Source organism: Rutidosis leptorrhynchoides, chromosome 4 (genome assembly GCF_046630445.1).
Source record: "Rutidosis leptorrhynchoides isolate AG116_Rl617_1_P2 chromosome 4, CSIRO_AGI_Rlap_v1, whole genome shotgun sequence".
In the NCBI taxonomy this organism is placed as follows: domain Eukaryota; kingdom Viridiplantae; phylum Streptophyta; class Magnoliopsida; order Asterales; family Asteraceae; genus Rutidosis; species Rutidosis leptorrhynchoides.
The window spans coordinates 6,347,121-6,364,733 of NC_092336.1; the positions used below are offsets into that span (position 1 = coordinate 6,347,121).

Genomic DNA, 17,613 nt, shown 5'->3' on the forward strand with positions numbered 1-17,613 from the left:
ATCTCACTATAGTTTCCTTATTTGTTTCGCGGGCCGTATAAATGAGAATAATAATATATGTAACAAGCAATAATACCACTAAAATTATTATTGATATATTACTAAAAAATAAATATATGTTATCTCCCTCGCTCTGAAATTATTTTTCCTCACAAAAAAACACAAATTTTAAGAAATTTGTTTACTTTATAGTTTTATTTCTTATGTTTATCTGACTTTTTTGTTATATTTATATATATTAAGGGTAATACGTAACTTTACATCTTTATTCTTATATATCTATATCAAAGAGTAGACAACTAATTTGAGATATTACAGAAAAATATGAACTATATAATTGAGACGAAGGAGTATATTATTGTATTATATTATACTACTCTTCAAATATGAATAAACTTTGGTGTGTACACATCTCTCATTATGTAAAAAGTGCCTTTTGTATGTATCTTTTTCACATAAATAAGATGTATTTAGTTAATACAGTATTTAATATTACTCCGTAATATGTAAACAAAGTTGTTATATATTAAAATTAGTATTTAGAAAAACAACTCATAAATAAAATGTTAACAAAGTTGTTGTATATTAGAATTATATTTAGAAAAACTCATAAATAAAATGTATTAGTTACAGAGTAATATTAATATTACTCCGTAATATTTAAAGAAAGATGTTGTAAATTTGTAATAGTACTAGAATTAGAATATCCTTAGATAGATTGATTTGGATAACTTTTATGCATAAAAATACGGAGTGCCGTGTAACTTTATACATTAGTCAGATATGTAACGTATAAATTAATACTTAAATTTGTTAATTAATGTATAAAGTGTAAAAGTTCTTCATAAAAGAGTAAAGTATACCGATAATTTTAACGGTTTATATTAAGATTTAATTAACCTTTTTTATCTTGTTACTTACATTAACTGTCCCTGATTATTTTTGTATTGGACGGCGATCGTTTTTATCTCTTGTAAATTACATTGATTGTCCCAGATTATTTTGGTATTAGACGGCGATTGTCTTTGTGGTTTTCATGAAATTACATCAATCCCCCTTATCTTTTAAAAATTACACCAGTTGTCTCTGACTGACCGAAAGTGTACGTTGATAGCCTTTAATGTTCTTAAAATGCGCTTTAATATGAAGAACGATCAATGCGCATTTTAAGTAAATCAGAGACCATCAACGTACATTTTAGATAAGTCATAGACGGTTGGTGTAATTTTCAAAATATAAGGACAACTATCTTTCTGAGCTTGATTGGGTTCGCTCCAACTGACCTTTCCGAAAGACACTATTCCAAGCGTAGGTGGAGATTGAAAGGCAATGAGTGTTTAGTGTAATGTCGTATAAACCATAGGTACTGTCGGTGTATTCTTAAAAGATAAGGACGATTAGTGTAATTTTATGTAAACCAAATAGACATCGATATACGGAGTATTCTACTATTTTCTAAAGGGAAAAAAAATATAGTTTGTAGGAAATAAGCAAAAGCAAAGGGTCGTTGTAATTTGGGAATATCCTACCGTTATTTGTTTCAGAGCGAATATATTGTAGAAATATTCATTCCTTTCTTGAATCATAATTTAAACGTGCCTTGTACATTGCATTTTTTTAGTAAAATATTTAATTTAATGATGTATAGTTAAAAAATGATGATGTAAAAATTATCAACGTTTTTATTCGTTATGCCCTACATTTTAAGACAAAAACCTTTTATCAAATCAAATTTTAAATAACTAATTAGTAAACTAATATGCATATATATAATAATTAAATAGTTTATTAAATGTATTGTATGCTATAATTGAGAAGTCTTAATAAATTTTATGATATTTGTCTTATGCACTTGATCCATAAGTTAGTTGATCCCTGAAAACAAATTAAAAAACTAATGTATACGTTAAAAAAAATTAAAAAATAAAAGTGTAACTTACAACATTCGTTTAATTTGGATTACACTAATCATCCTTATAGTGGTCGTGCAACTAACTTCGGTTAAAAAATTCTGTTAAACTTGTTATAAGAAGGGTAAAATTGTATTTTTCACTATTCTTTGGTTAAAACATTCCGTTAGAACTACAAGGACGATTGTTGTGATATACCCTAATATTGTCATTGTTGTGATTTTAGTAGGCAACAGATTACCATGAGAATAGGAATCACATGTTAAAAATTATACAGTATTTGTATGAAACTAACCTACCAAAATCCTAATCCTGCCTAATGTGGGCAAGCTCAAAGATAAATAGACAAAAACCTAACCTACCTCAATCCTATTCCTACAATTTCATAGTACATTTCCGAATGTTGATTTTCCATCTTCATGCAAGAGTAATTATACCTAACCCGCCTATTTTGTCACCTCTCCAACAGCCCTATTCAATAGGCGTTAAAACAAAATCACCATAAAAAAGAGTGTCGTTTCAATACCAACAAGATTCCCACATTCAGTACTGGTCACTTACTTTAAACATACGACTCCACATCATTACCCATTAATTACACACAACACCTGACAAGAGGACTACATCAAAGAACAAATCTAGTGGATTCAACAAAAGCTATTAAACACCCATGTTCTCATTCCCATAACACACGAACACAAAAAGAAATTATACATCAAAAGCAGCCTTGTGGATTCTCGCCTTCATCCCCATCCCGCCTCAAAACAAGGAACTGTTCAACCTTAAAGTTCTTTGAACTCCAGATGCTTGCATGCAGCACAAGAAAAGAAACGATCATTGCTGGTGAATTAACAAGTAAAATCCAGCAAACAGCATGATACTTACCACAACCGATGGCTTCTGATTCATCTTCCGATTTGGAAACAAGCTCTAATCTTCTCTCATGCGGTTGTCGTCACCCCTAACCTGTCGCAGAAACCATCATACAACGGTCTGCAGCAGTGCAGTATAGACAATAATATACGTGCCAAATGGGTAACTCACAGGATGGGTCAAAACAGATCATTATTTGCCATGGGTTGAAAGATGGCCAAGTTGGCTACGGTAGACACGCGAAGTACTCTGGTCCACATAATTTTAACATTACTGTAAATGGGTTGAAATTGCCACCAATATATTTTAAGGCATACCAAATGGATCAGCCTGACCATCAACACTTCTTTTTGTCATTTTTTAAATTTTTAAAAAATGATCTAAGGTTACAAAAAATGCCTATTAGAACAATGACCGATTTGTTATTAGATGAAACAAAAGGAGCCAAGTTGCAACCAACATTTTCGAGCCATTCAACCCATTTACAATTTAGCTTGAAGTAATCAAATAACCTGACCATTGGTGTTTATATAAACTCCAAAATTACTCTTTTCCCCATAGAGGTTGGAATGCCCCTCTTGGGGATAACATCATAACATTATCGAAATTGTTACATATATGAATATAACAAACTTGCCTCATAACCTTGTTTGAGTCTAGGTCAGCTGCGCCTATGGAGGTTATTACCATCCCGAGTTCAGCATTTGCCTTCATAAGACACAAAACAACCAAAAAACAACATATTAGATCCCCATATGCCAACTTACGTTGCAAAGCTTAACAAGTGAACTTTTGATTCAATATAACCAACGAAGAAAAGGCTTCCTGTATAATGAAAAACCCAAAGAAGCCGTTCTCATCTTCTTGGCATCTCATGCTGCAATTTTTTTTTTTTAACCCAAGACATTCTATAGACCTCGAAAAAAAAACTTTTTGAAACCAAAACTGAAACCACAACTTCAAACACCTGGATTTTATCCTCCGATACTTCATCTAAAGCAGACTGGAAATCACCCACACTTGAACTCCCCGGCATTGACTTCCGACTATCGCTTCCCGAAACAACGTTTGACTTTTCTAACCCTGATTCCACATTGGTGACTGTACTCTCGGGTTCTATTTGCAATGGGCTAACAGTCCCGTTAACAAAGATGTCGGGTGAGTCAGAACCGCAGCTCGATGGACTCGGACTCGGTCTTCTTTGAGGACTATCTACCTCCATATTACTTCCATATTTCCTCTTTCTATTAGGTTTATCGGCAGAACCCGTAACACAAACGGGCCGATGATTCACGACCCGGGGAACACGGGTACGTTTATATCCATCTGGAAACACATATAATGGGATTTGCCTTCTACGAACATGAGATACGTAGATCTCCATCCCGGGCCTCCAGCACATGTACATATTGACTGAATGCCTAAACTCATCAACTGTACCACGGATATCGAATTGTTGACCTTCTTCAACTATTTCACCTTGTTTTCTTTGTAATCCCATAAAGAAAGCACTGTGTGAACACTGTTTTGAAGGATCGATGTATTCGTGAGGATAAGGATGACATTGTAGCTTCCCTTGTGTGTCACGCTCGATCTGCATAGTCAAAAGTCAAAAAATAACAGCTAGAGCATTGTTGATTTCACTTGTAAATATATACCAAACTGCAACAATTTAAAACCACTTATGTGTAATATGATCATTTAATGAATTCAACATAAAAAATGTTACCATCAAGGTCAGTTGCCTCAGACGAGACTCTACCCATCCTTTCCAAGTACGTAGATCATCTGGATCAGCAGCAACTATGTCAACCTGCAGGTAGTTCTTGTAGCTCTTGAAAAACAAGTACGGTTCAAAAAGCGTGGGCCACTGTGCTTTATTAACTTCTATCTCCTGAATATGACAACAATCATTAACCAGGTTAACCAGAAGTCTACTTTTAATGCACACAACCTCCGAAAGCATTCTCATTCACGGGTTCCATTACTCTAGTTATATTGTAATTGTAGAAATCAATAATATAATATATATAATATAATATTTAATTAAAAAAACATTGAAAGAAGGAGATGTATGTGTTTGCAGTCAACCCATTTACAGTAAAATCCAATAAAAGAACATGTTCTAGACAACCCACCCATCTTGCCACCTAAAGTAGTAACACAAGAAAGTGCCAATATCGTACCTCACATATCTGATTACCAAATAAAAATTGATCTGTCATAACACGTAGTGTGCTAGTTGAGACGTTATAACTAGAATTCATGCATGGGTAAGCAGGTGTTATAATCGGCATATGGTGAGTTTTGTCTTTGGGATTCTTACGAGGATCCCATATGCTGAATCCAAGTTCGTCTTCTTGAATAGGACAAAGCATAACTGGATTTGGCCATCTCCACTGTGTATAAACCCTGAAAAATCGAGACACCAGCATACTAGGGACTGCATTTGGATAAAATTGACAAACCCGTGCAACAAGAATAGCCCAATTCACGCCGCCAAGAAAACCAGTTACCTGATGAAAATAGACAAGAAAAGCAAAACAAAACATCATATCATAAAAATTGCATGATCAAAGGTGTTGATGGATTTGCGTTCTAAAATGGTTTATTATTGAGTAAGCCAAAATTATCAGTTAAGAATGGATGATATTAACAGATTTTGCTTATGATTATCTGTTACTTAGGGGCCTAATAGTCAGTTTCGCAATTACTTTTAGCCGAATTTGAAAACTTATATTTCCATTTAATATATGCTAGCAAAAACTGACTTACATTTGAATAGACGCCACGCCTTTTAGCCCAAAACTTTAAGCAACGAAGTGTTGTACGGAAATGCTGTAATTTCAAGAATACGAAGAAAAAAACATCGAGTTTTTAGAATAGTGGTAATACTATAAACTTTTGAAACAAAGTGAAGAACCAACAACAGTCACCTCAACATTCGGAACATGTTTAAGAATTTGATCAGCAACCCTGCAGCCATTAAGACTACGAACTGTTGGCTCATCGACATTATACAGCACGGAAACATCAGAAATGTCCAAGTCCTGTTAAAGGATTACACCCAATTTGGGTCATGGGTTAGTATATGCTTTACATAATCATTGGTCTGTAAGGTGTATATAAAAACTTAGTATATGTTGTCATTGCTATGTACCTAATTCAAACTCCAATTGGTATACGTTGGTTTGATAACTATGATTACATAAGTTTGGTGCACATAGTCATCTAATTTCGGTCATGGGTTAGCTTATGGTTTACATAACCATTGCCCTAAGAATTATTCCTTACTCAAAGACTATAAAAACCAAACTCATGTAATCATAGCAATGAAACCAACGTATACCAATTTTAGTACATAGTAATGACAACAAATACCAAGTATTTTAATGCACTTTACACAGCATCATTATATCTTTCACGGTTAACTATGTTTCTTTACAAATTTAGCCATTTAACCCATTTATCTTTTGAGTTAATACATAATCCAAATTTGCCAAAATTTAAAGTGAATGGGTCAAAATTTCCATCTATAATGACATGCATTTCATGCAAATATCATTATTAAAAAAACTTACAGCTGGGACGACTAAACGAGAAATGCTAGCATAAAGAAGATCAATAGATATCCCATCAAACTTAAATTTCATAACCGGTACATGAGCACTTGGAACCGGTTGAAGTTCGGTAACTTCCTCTATATGTGTCAATATTTCATGCAAAACAAAGAAGAAGTCTTCCTGGAGCAATACAAGAAAAGATAAAGTGATGTCAAAAATGCGTATAGTATATGAGCAATCCCCATGCCTTAACTAGATTTACATTAAAACTCACATCCCGATTCACATAAGATGGCCCAACACATAATGTGTCAATGTCAGCCCCGGGACCATGAACCTACCAAGAGAGATAAAAAACATGATTATAAAATATGTACAAAGATGTAAAATCATTCCATATACGAAAACAAACTCAAACGGGACTTCTAGAAAGTGTAACTAGGTTCGTCTTGCTTACATTTTAAACTTCACATACTACTATGAGACAGAACAAGCAATAAGAAAAATTTCATAAACTCTGTCAAATATACTTGCTTACCCCAAGTCGATAAGACCCAAAAGTAAATATGACAGCATTTGCATCCTCCACCATCTGATCAGAGTACCCTCGAAGACGAGTAAGTTCCTTCACCCAGTCGATTACGATCTACACCAAATGAAAATACATAAACATAGTCATATCACACCTTTTGATCTCGAATGGAACTTTAAAAAATTATTTGAATACTTTCTAATCCATAAGAACGATGTAAAAATGCACAAATGAAATAATTCAGTGAGCACTAGCATACAAAGAAGAGTATCGAAGTCACACTAGGGTCTCAAGTTCATCTTTTCACTTCTAGTTCCTTTGATTAATGGTTTTATGATAGCCTTTAAGCTAATTAAAATCAATTTATTGATGAATGTCAATTATTGACGTTGTTATTTTTATTTGCAAGTCTGAGTTTTATTTATAATAAAAATAAATACAACATAATAATCTAGCTCTTGCCTGTACACCCACTTTGGTAATTATTTGTGTCAATGTGTATTACATGTCATGTTCACTACACCCCCAATTTTTATAGCCCTAGGCTCCAGATGTATAACCAAAAAACAACAATCAACTATACAAAGGTGTTACAACCCATCATCAAAAAAAGTTTATAAGTTTAACTAATCAAGCTCCAATCATCTTTCAAATGTTTCACTATATGATATATGATTATCAATGCACACATTTAGGAACATATTGACAGTAGTACATGAGCCTCATTTATTTAAGATCCACTGAATGAACATTCAAAATAATCAAGATACTTCATGTCCTTCTAAACAATTTGCATCCATTGATTACGTGTGCCTACAATTCTTATACAATTGACAGGATTACTGCATCGACCCGTGCAACGGGCCTACCATAGCCACAATATGCCCGCTTTCCCACAAGGTCTTACAGCTTTGTTCTTAACCGACCACACAAGGAGTTCCTAGAGGGACAATAATTTTGGTACTATACTCATCACAACATGCTTAATTGCATACTTCTCAAGAGATCAGATGTGTTTGACTGCTATTAGCCCCAATAAGCGTTTTTCTTAAGGCCAAGACCTACTTACGAACCCAATATCTCTCACGTTAACAACAACAATACCCTGGAATAAAAGGGAAGTCATTTATCCACTAGCATGTAGAGAATATCCATTCTCCACCCATCATTAATAAAGGTCATCCCTCCCTCTTAAGTTAACTCGTGACAAATTAAAATCTATGCATTTTAAAGTCATAATTAATCTCGAGACAAATCCTACCAATCCAATATTTCCTACTAAGCATACTCATATATACTGTACCTGCTCATCAACTAAACCATTTGACCGGAATGGCACTTAAATAAACATCATATTATTATCATAATATATGGATAAAATCTATAATCATGTGAACCTGCTTAATTTGTCCAAGAACCTTCTCTCTCTTGGCTGCTTCTTCTTCACTTTCATATAGTCCAGCATCTACCAAAAACTGCAATAAACCAAAGTAATAAAATTTTGTAACCAGTCGAATCATTACAAACACAATTCTATAAGAGAAAATAATATACATATAGATATATGTATGTGTGTGTGTGCGCGCACGTGAATGAAATATGAAACCCTAACCTTATTTAATTTTTGAGTTCTGAGTAAATCTGCATCAGAAGGACCAGCAAGAGACAATGGTTTAGTAACTCCATGCTGTCTAGGTGAAGCTAAACCCTCAGAACCCACCATTACTACCCTGAATTTATATAAAAATACACGGAAGCCCTAATTTTGATTTTAATAATGTACGGAAACCCTAATTCTAACGTAACCGACGAGGAAAGTAACTTTTTTAAAGTGAGATTCGGAACTTAGATCCAAACTTGATAGATATGAAGGGATGGATTAGAGGATTTAACGAGATTTTTGGAATTTGGAGAAATTCAGAAGATCAATTGGGGGGGCTTTGATCGAAAACGCGTTCTCTCTCTCTCTCTCTCTCTCTCTCTCTCGCAATTTTGACCACGATCAGTATATTTTTGTCATCATTTATTTATTTATCATCTAATTTATTATTTATTATTTATTATATTTATAATATTTAATATTTAATATTTAACATTTATTTATTCATTATTTTTTATATTAATATTATTATTATATTATCTTATATTATTATATTATTATTATTATTATTATTATATATTTATTATTATTATTATTAAAAATGAATTTCGATTCGATTTTGGTTTGGTTTTCTCCGATTTTTGGTTTTATATTTTTATTATATGTAATATACTATTGATATATATATAGACGAGAAACTGATTTTTAAAATCAAAAGCCGAATTTAAAATCGATATGTTATTATCATGTATATTAACTTATGATATTTTTATTTGATTAAGTTATGATTTAAAGCGAAACTGAAACGTATTTGAATTCCATTTTTTGTTCGATTTCAATTTTAAAATTTGAATTAAGTTTTCGTTTCAATATTCAATTTTGCCTCCAAAAATTCAAAACAAACCGAATAAATCGAGAACTGGATACCAAGTTGATGAACACCCCCACGTTCAATTAGTATGTATTGTGACTTTTAGCATTGCATGAGGTGTTTGCACCCGTTTGTGTTCTAACGACCCGTCCTAATCCATCAGGACGAATACATTACATTTGGTTACATCGCGAGGTACTTGACTTCTATATGATACAATTTTACAAACATTGCATTCGTTTTTAAAGACAAACTTTCATTACATCGAAAGTTGACGGCATGCATACCATTTCATAATATATCCAAATATAATTGACTTAATAATAATCTTGATGAACTCAACGACTCTTATGCAACGTCTTTTGAAATATGTCATGAATGACTCCAAGTAATATCTCTAAAATGAGCAAATGCACAGCAGAAGATTTCTTTCATAACTGGGAATAAACATGCTTTCAAGTGTCAACCAAAAGGTTGGTGAGTTCTTTAGTTTATGATAATCAATCATTTCCATCATTTTAATAGACCACAAGATTTCATATTTCAATATACATCCCATACATAGAGATAAAAATCATTCATATGGTGAACACCTGATAACCGACATTAACAAGATGCATATAAGAATATCCCCTATCATTCCGGAAAATCCTTCGGACATGATAAAAACGAATTCGAAGTACTAAAGCATCCGGTACTTTGGATGAGGTTCGTTAGGCCCAATAGATCTATCTTTAGGATTCGCGTCAATTAGTAGATCGGTTTACTAATTCTTAGGCTACCAAGCAAAAGGGGCATATTCGGCTTCGATCATTCACCCATATAATGTAGTTTCAATTACTTGTGTCTATTTCGTAAAACAGTTATAAAAGCGCATGTATTCTCAGTCCCAAAAATATATATTGCAAAAGCATTTAAAAAGGGATTAATGAAACTCACTATACTGTATTTTGTAGTAAAAATACATATGGCGTCATTGAACAAGTGTAGGGTTGGCCTCGGATTCACGAACCTATATCATTTATATATATATTAACACACATATTTGTAATTGAACAAATTTATATATATTGTTATTAAATGTTATTTTAGTAAATTATATGTTTTATAAATAATCTAATTAACTATATTCATCTTATATACTCTAGGTAAATAATTAGTATTTACTATAAAAATATTAAATTAGTTATGTCATTTAGTTATGTTATATGTATTAAATGAATTTTTATATATCTAATATTTATTTGATAAAATAATAATACAAAGTTGTATCTTTATATAATAATAATAATATTGATCAAAATAATAATAATAAATATGATAATTCTAATAATAATAATAGTAATAATAGTAATAATATTACTAAAAATAATGATACTTTATAATAATAAAAATAATGATAATGATATTATTAATGATAAAAATTATAATAATAAAAATAATTATAATTCCAATAATAATAAATGATAATTTTTAAATAAAATGTTAATTTTAATAAAAATAATAATTTTAATAAAAATAATAATTTTTAATAATAATGATATTAATAAAAATAATGATTTTAATCATAAAGATACTACCAATAATAACCTTTATGATAATACTTAATAATAATTAATAATACTTATAATAATAATAATAATAATAATAATAATAATAATAATAATAATAATAATAATAATAATAATAATAATAATAATAACAAATTTACTACTAATGATACTAATAATAATGATAATAATAATACTTAATGATAATACTATTAATTATGCTAATAATCATATTACTAATATCGGTGATAATAATAATTAACTTAATAACAACAACAATTAATAATAACAAAAACAATAAAAATAATAATACTAGAAACTACCTTTAAAAGCTTTTTCCTAAAAATAATGCCCCAGACAGGGCTCGAACCCACGACCTCCCGTTTAAACACAAACACTCCAACCATTACTCTGCTCGTTAACTTCGATTATTATTATCAATTTATATTGTTTTATCTTATACTATCGTCGCTTATTATAAATCATAGCAGCCCAATCAGAATCCAAAGCTGGTCACAACCCACTTAAAAAACTAAACAGGAACACGACCCAATGGATCTTGCAGCCCAATAGCTTATTATAACAATTTACCAGCTAACAGTTCGTTTAAGCAATTGGTTAGAAAACCCTAGAGTTATACGGTTCACCAACACTTCATTATCATCATCGTCGAACATCAATCAATACGAATAGCAGTTCATCAAGATCAATCTTCATCGTATCAGGATCATCATCTTATCATCCTTCATCGATTAATCAGGTAATCGGTTCATCAATTGATCAAATGGCTAATTGATTCATCGATATTTTCTTAATTTCATCATCCATTTATATATATTCTGTATTATTATTATTATTATTATTTTTATTAACTGGATTGAAAATGAGCTGTAATAAATGGTTTTCTTGAAGGGTTTTGTGATAGTCGTTTATGGTTAATGACTTGCTTGTGATTTTGGGTAATAATTGCATTAATAGCGAATAACATAGAACAACAGTGGCATATGTTATTTGATCAAATAGAAATAAAGAAGTAGTAATATGTGATCGATTAGGTAGGTAATGGTACTGGTGTTCATGGTGGTTATTGGAAACGAAAATTTAATAACATAAGTTGCAGGTCATATCTTTTGGTGATCGAACAGGAAGTAAAATGGTTGTGTAATAGGTTTCAATTAGCAACATCATAACAGCAGTTTTGTGGGTTTTGATGGGTTTGAGCTGGGAATCGATTAATACAGAAAAAGAAATAGATGCAGTAGCAGCAGGAACAATACTCCTGTCTTTGTGGTGTCGATTGAATGAAAAGAAAGAAGAAGGAAAAAAAAAATATAAACCTAAGCAGCAATAATGAAAGTTGTTGATGGTGGTTCTTGTGATGAATAGCAGAAACAGAAACATACGAAGGTGCAGCGGCCATAGCAGTAATTATTGAATGAAACAGAAACGTAAAGTTACTGCAGCAGTAACAGTTTGTTATTGTGATGGGTTTCTTGACGGTTTTAATGGTGGTTGTGGTTGGATGGTTCATGGTTTGTGTTGGTGACTATTAAGGCAAAGGCAGCAGTAGTGAACACCAAAACAGTAGTAGCAACAATTAATCACTTTACAAGTGGGTTTTGGTTTGTGGGTTATAACCGAACATGAAGAAGTTGTAGGAATAAATAAACGGGTTTTGAAGTGGTGAAGGTGGTGTTTGATTAGGCAACAGTTTGTGATGGTACTTGGAGCTGCAACCGAACAGTAACAGGATCGAGACTAGTGGCTTGATGGTGTGTGATGTTAGGTTGATGATAGACAGTGGCCGGGTTATGGGTGTTGGATTGATCGAAGAAACAGAGAATCGAATAGCGGTAGCAAATTACGTGGGTCTTTTTGGGTTGTGGTGTTAATGGTAACTCGGATTTGCTACAGTAAACACTTTTTGCTACAGTAAGCACTATTTGCTACAGTAAAACACTATTTGATGTCGACGAACTAGCAAACAAAAGCGGATCAGGCGGCCATGCGATCGCATGGCAAAAACACTGAAAACTCATGCGATCGCATGAGCTACAGGAAATGAAAAAGTACTATAAATACGCCAGTTTGCTAGACACAGAAATGCACCTTATTTCTCTCAATATTTATATTTATATTATAATTATAATTTTAAATTTAAGTTTAATAATAATAAGGTATATACGAGGGTGTTTTTAATTCGGGTTTCAAACCGTTTTAAGCTAAGGAAATATTGGGTATTGTTCGGGGTATTGTTCTTGAATCCAAGGCCAACCATACAGTCGTCTACCATCATTACGTCTACGCAATTTGCCTACAATATTGAGTCTCAATATTGAACCGTGAGTTTATAGTCTCCCTTTTTAAATACATTAAATATTTTTGGGCTGAGAATACATGCAATTTGTTTTAAATGCAATAAGACACAAGTACATACTAAATTCTACACTGAGTTAAATCGAAAATCCCTTAGCTTTGGTAACTAGTAGCTGTCAGTACATAGGATATGGACTGGTGGGCGCGAATAATTGTATATGGATCCATAGGGCTTGACATCCCCGTCCGAGCTAGAGCGCTAGCCTTTTAACGGACGTGTGTTATTTGAGTTTATGACACGTTGGTTTGCGTGTATTAAAACGAATGGGATAATTATCATTATAACGTTAAAGTTTAGTTACCAGGGTGCTCTGTTACGTAGAATCTATTGATACATTTTTGATGAAATCTTGTGGTCTATCTTTATATATAATTATGACTCGAGCAATTAAACTTATAACTCACCAACATTCGTGTTGAATTTTTAGCATGTTTTATTCTCAGGTCCTTAGACTGCTTCCGTTTTGATGTGCTTGTTGCCTGCATGGAGTCTCTCATGCTTTGTATAAAGTTTTTTGCATTCGAAATAAAACTGCGTTGTGTAATAAATAATTTGACTGTGATGTCAAACTGTATGATAAAAACTTATGTATTTTGGGGATTTGCTTATACCTAAGCACTCACCCACATGTTTATAACTTTCTATGTTTAGAAAGTCACTTATTTTAATGAATGCACTATTTTATCAAAATGTATCATATAGAGGTCAAAACCTCACTGTGGAATCAATGATTAACGTGCCGCGTCAATAGCGATTTTGACGGGTCATTACAGTTGGTATCAGAGCCTGAGGTTATAGGGAACCAGAATTTACATTAATGTGTTTAACTGGTAATTGTTAGGATGCATTAGTGAGTCTGGACTATGACCATATCTATTTTTACCGATTTTTGCTTATCATCTTGTCAAAAACACTATATATGATATATTTATATGCTAACGTAATTGTTGTTTCAATTATGTGATAGATGACTTCTTCTAATCCTATCATTTTGTACGACTCGGAATCAGACACTGAATCTATTCTCTCCACAACTAAAAAGGACGTTCCAATACCTATTAAAGAAGAAATTGTGTTAGCTGGGGAATCTCAACTCCAGGTTAACCCAGAGGAGGTCCCAGCTCCACCCAACTCTAGTTTTCCGGAGCCACAATATCATTGGCATGGACCCATGATCCCTGGAATAAACGAGGATCGTCCATTTCTAAACGAACATGGACATTGGGCCAGATACACCGCCGACGGGCGGGTTGTGAAGATTACGCCTGGCAGATTTCGGTTCATGACCACCGGTACATATTCTTGTACACATGATTCAGACAGTTCGTCATCATATTCTCTTACACATGACTCAGACAGTTCGTCATCAGACGAGGTCAGTAAGGAGGAGGATTTCGCTAATGAAATAAAAGAAGTCACTAAGGAGAAATTCCAACTTGCTATAGATAATAAAAACAACCACAATAATAAAAAGTCCTTAATTATTAAAAAGGAACAGGACCATTCGGTTCGTCACCACCCTTACCATAGTAAACCCACTGAGGCACCGGGCACCTCAAAACCCCAACCAAAAATTAAATACACTGCTAGAATGTCTGTCGGACCATGCACACACAAACAATTGGCAGAGAGAACCAAATGGGAAGAAGTTTTTGATAGTTCTGAATAAACGACCTCGCATTTTCCATGCGCTATTCTATTGCTTATGTGTACTACTCTATCTTGTTATGTAGAATAAGCATATGTAAAATATCGGTATTGTATGGTATTGTATTATTTTAGTTTATTAATAATAAATGCATGGAATGATTATTTGTATTATTACTACTTATTATTATTATTATTACATAATAACGTGGTAACTCGCTATAATTTTTCACAGTGGAATGTTATTAAGATTTTAGTAGTTAATTCCTTGTACCAGCTATTATGTATGAACTTAACAGGTATGTAATACCCTAGAAATAATTATAAAATGCTAATAAGAAGAAAAGGCTTTTATAATAATTGGTTCATATTATTAATATGCTACGATTAACTATTGACAACTCATTTTACCTATAATATTCTATATGATTAAATTATCTCTGTTGTGTTTATTGAAGAAACATGTCTCAAATGTCGAATGCTGAGTTTGAGGAACTAGTCGAGAAACGTGTGAATGAAAGAATTGCTACAGCCGAGGCAGCAAAAACAGCAGCCGAAGCAGCAGCCAAAGCAGCAGCTGTGAACACAAACTCACGAAATGGATGCTCATACAAAACTTTTCAGGGATGCAAACCACAGACGTTTAGTGGGACCGAGGGACCAGTCGGTCTAACCCGATGGTTTGAAAAGATGGAGTCCGTTTTCAAAATCAGTAATTGTGCGGACGGAGACAAGTCAAAGTATGCTTCGTGCACGTTGCAAGACGGTGCACTTACTTGGTGGAACAATTATGCTAAAGCAGAAGGAGTAGATACGGCATATGATATCTCTTGGGAAGAACTGAAAAAGATGCTAATCGAGGAGTACTGTCCTCGAAACGAGATCAGAAAAATAGAATCTGAGTTACGTAATCTGAAGGTTTTCGGCGCGAATCTCAATAACTATGAAAAGCGTTTCATGGAACTAGCCTTGTTGTGTCCCGAATTGGTGCCAAACGAGAAACGAAGGATAGAAATGTATATTGACGGTTTATCGATCAATATCAAAGGAAATGTTACATCGTCCAAACCGAATACGATGCAGGAAGCCATGACAATGGCACACCAACTCATGGACCAGATCACAGAGAGTTCGATTAAGGCACCAATTACCGAGGTTAAGACAACTGAAGGAAAGAGGAAATGGGAAGACTATAAGGGCAAAAGTACTCACCTGAAGAAACAAGAAACTTTTAAAGGTAAACAAGATGGGGCAACTGCTAGTCCAAACTATAAGGGACCCCATCCGTTCTGCAAAAGATGTTACACACATCATGCAGGTTATTGCCAAGTGGTCTGTGATAAGTGCAACAAGAAAGGACATGTGGCGAAAGATTGTTATGCCACCGTTTCTGAAGTAAAGACAAAACCGACCGATGTCAAGAAATGTTTTGGATGCGGGAAATCTGGTCACTTTATAAATCAATGCCCTGATAAGGAGAAGAACAAAGAACCCGCACGTGGGAGGGCATTTAATGTCAGTGGCAGTGAAGCACGTGAGGATCTTAATCTTGTCACGGGTACGTTTACCATTAATAATCAACTAGCTTCTATTATGTTTGATACGGGTACTGATAGAAGTTATATGTGTAAAGACTTTAGTTCTAAACTAAAATGTGCATCATTTCCTCTAGACGATTGATAATGCTAAAAACGAACATATATTTCATAGCATTATTCCTCAAGAAAGACAAGCTTTTAGTTGCAATTGTTCTATTTACAAGTGATATTCGTTTAAATAATAAAAGGTGAAGACAAAAGACAGATTCGACGAATTGAAGACGCAAACGACCAAAAAGCTCAAAAGTACAAAAGACAATCAAAGAGGTTCCAATTATTGATAAGAAACGTCTCGAAATTACAAGAGTACAAGATTCAAAACGCAAAGTACAAAATATAAAATTGTACGCAAGGACGTTCGAAAATCCGGAACCGGGACCGGAGTCAACTCTCAATGCTCGACGCAACGGACTAAAAATTACAAGTCAACTATGCACATAAATATAATATAATATTTAAATAATTCTTATAATTATTTAATATATTATATTATTTATAAAACGTCGGCACAAGGAAACAAGCAACATGTGAGCTCTCCCAGCTGGCCATGCGATCGCATGGCCAGGAAGAAGAAAGTCCATGCGATCGCATGGCATGAAAAGTCAGGCCACATCTCCTATAAAATCGAGCTTTGGTGAACCAAAAACCATCCATCAATCTCTCTTCTCTCATATATACGTAATATATATATATAATTTATATTTTAATTTTAATTTTAATTATAATTCTAATAATAAGGGTATGTTAGCGAATGTTGTAAGGGTGTAAGTCAAAATTCTGTCCGTGTAACGCTACGCTATTTTTAATCATTGTAAGTTATGTTCAACCTTTTTATATTAATGTCTCGTAGCTAAGTTATTATTATGCTTATTTAAAACGAAGTAATCATGATGTTGGGCTAATTACTAAAATTGGGTAATTGGGCTTTGTACCATAATTGGGGTTTGGACAAAAGAACGACACTTGTGGAAATTAGACTATGGGCTATTAATGGGCTTTATATTTGTTTAACTAAATGAAAGTTTGTTAATGTTAATATAAAGATTTAAAATTGGGCGTCCCTATAAATTACCATATACACTCAATCGGACA

At 33.1% G+C, this 17,613-nt stretch overlaps 1 protein-coding gene across 4 annotated transcripts; it reads right to left on the reverse strand.

Moving 5' to 3' along the window:
* Positions 1-2,413: 2,413 nt before the first annotated feature.
* LOC139839915 (nuclear poly(A) polymerase 4-like) lies at positions 2,414-8,864 on the reverse strand. Of its 4 annotated transcripts, none has more exons than XR_011757149.1 (13): positions 8,491-8,864; positions 8,276-8,353; positions 6,885-6,992; positions 6,621-6,683; positions 6,365-6,526; positions 5,720-5,833; positions 5,559-5,621; positions 4,970-5,299; positions 4,513-4,677; positions 3,751-4,377; positions 3,421-3,491; positions 2,796-2,876; positions 2,414-2,716 (listed from the first exon to the last, which is right to left on the reverse strand). XR_011757149.1 is itself a non-coding variant. In XM_071830124.1 (13 exons), the coding sequence occupies exons 1-12, from the start codon at positions 8,599-8,601 to the stop codon at positions 2,841-2,843; spliced, it is 1,923 nt and encodes a 640-aa protein (XP_071686225.1). In that variant the 5' UTR covers positions 8,602-8,864; the 3' UTR covers positions 2,414-2,716; positions 2,796-2,840. The 4 variants fall into 4 exon arrangements, 3 of the variants coding, with proteins under 3 accessions (XP_071686225.1, XP_071686224.1, XP_071686226.1); XM_071830124.1 differs by having other exon boundaries at positions 2,796-2,871; XM_071830123.1 differs by having other exon boundaries at positions 2,414-2,871.
* Positions 8,865-17,613: the final 8,749 nt, after the last annotated feature.

Excerpts from the sequence above, each read along its gene's own strand:
- LOC139839915 (XM_071830124.1), bottom strand. The coding sequence starts at position 8,601 with ATGGTGGGTTCTGAGGGTTTAGCTTCACCTAGACAGCATGGAGTTACT. Across the intron at positions 5,834-6,364 it reads CTCGTTTAGTCGTCCCAGCT|GACTTGGACATTTCTGATGT; the intron begins GTAAGTTTTTTT and ends ATCCTTTAACAG. Across the intron at positions 5,622-5,719 it reads AACATGTTCCGAATGTTGAG|CATTTCCGTACAACACTTCG; the intron begins GTGACTGTTGTT and ends TTGAAATTACAG.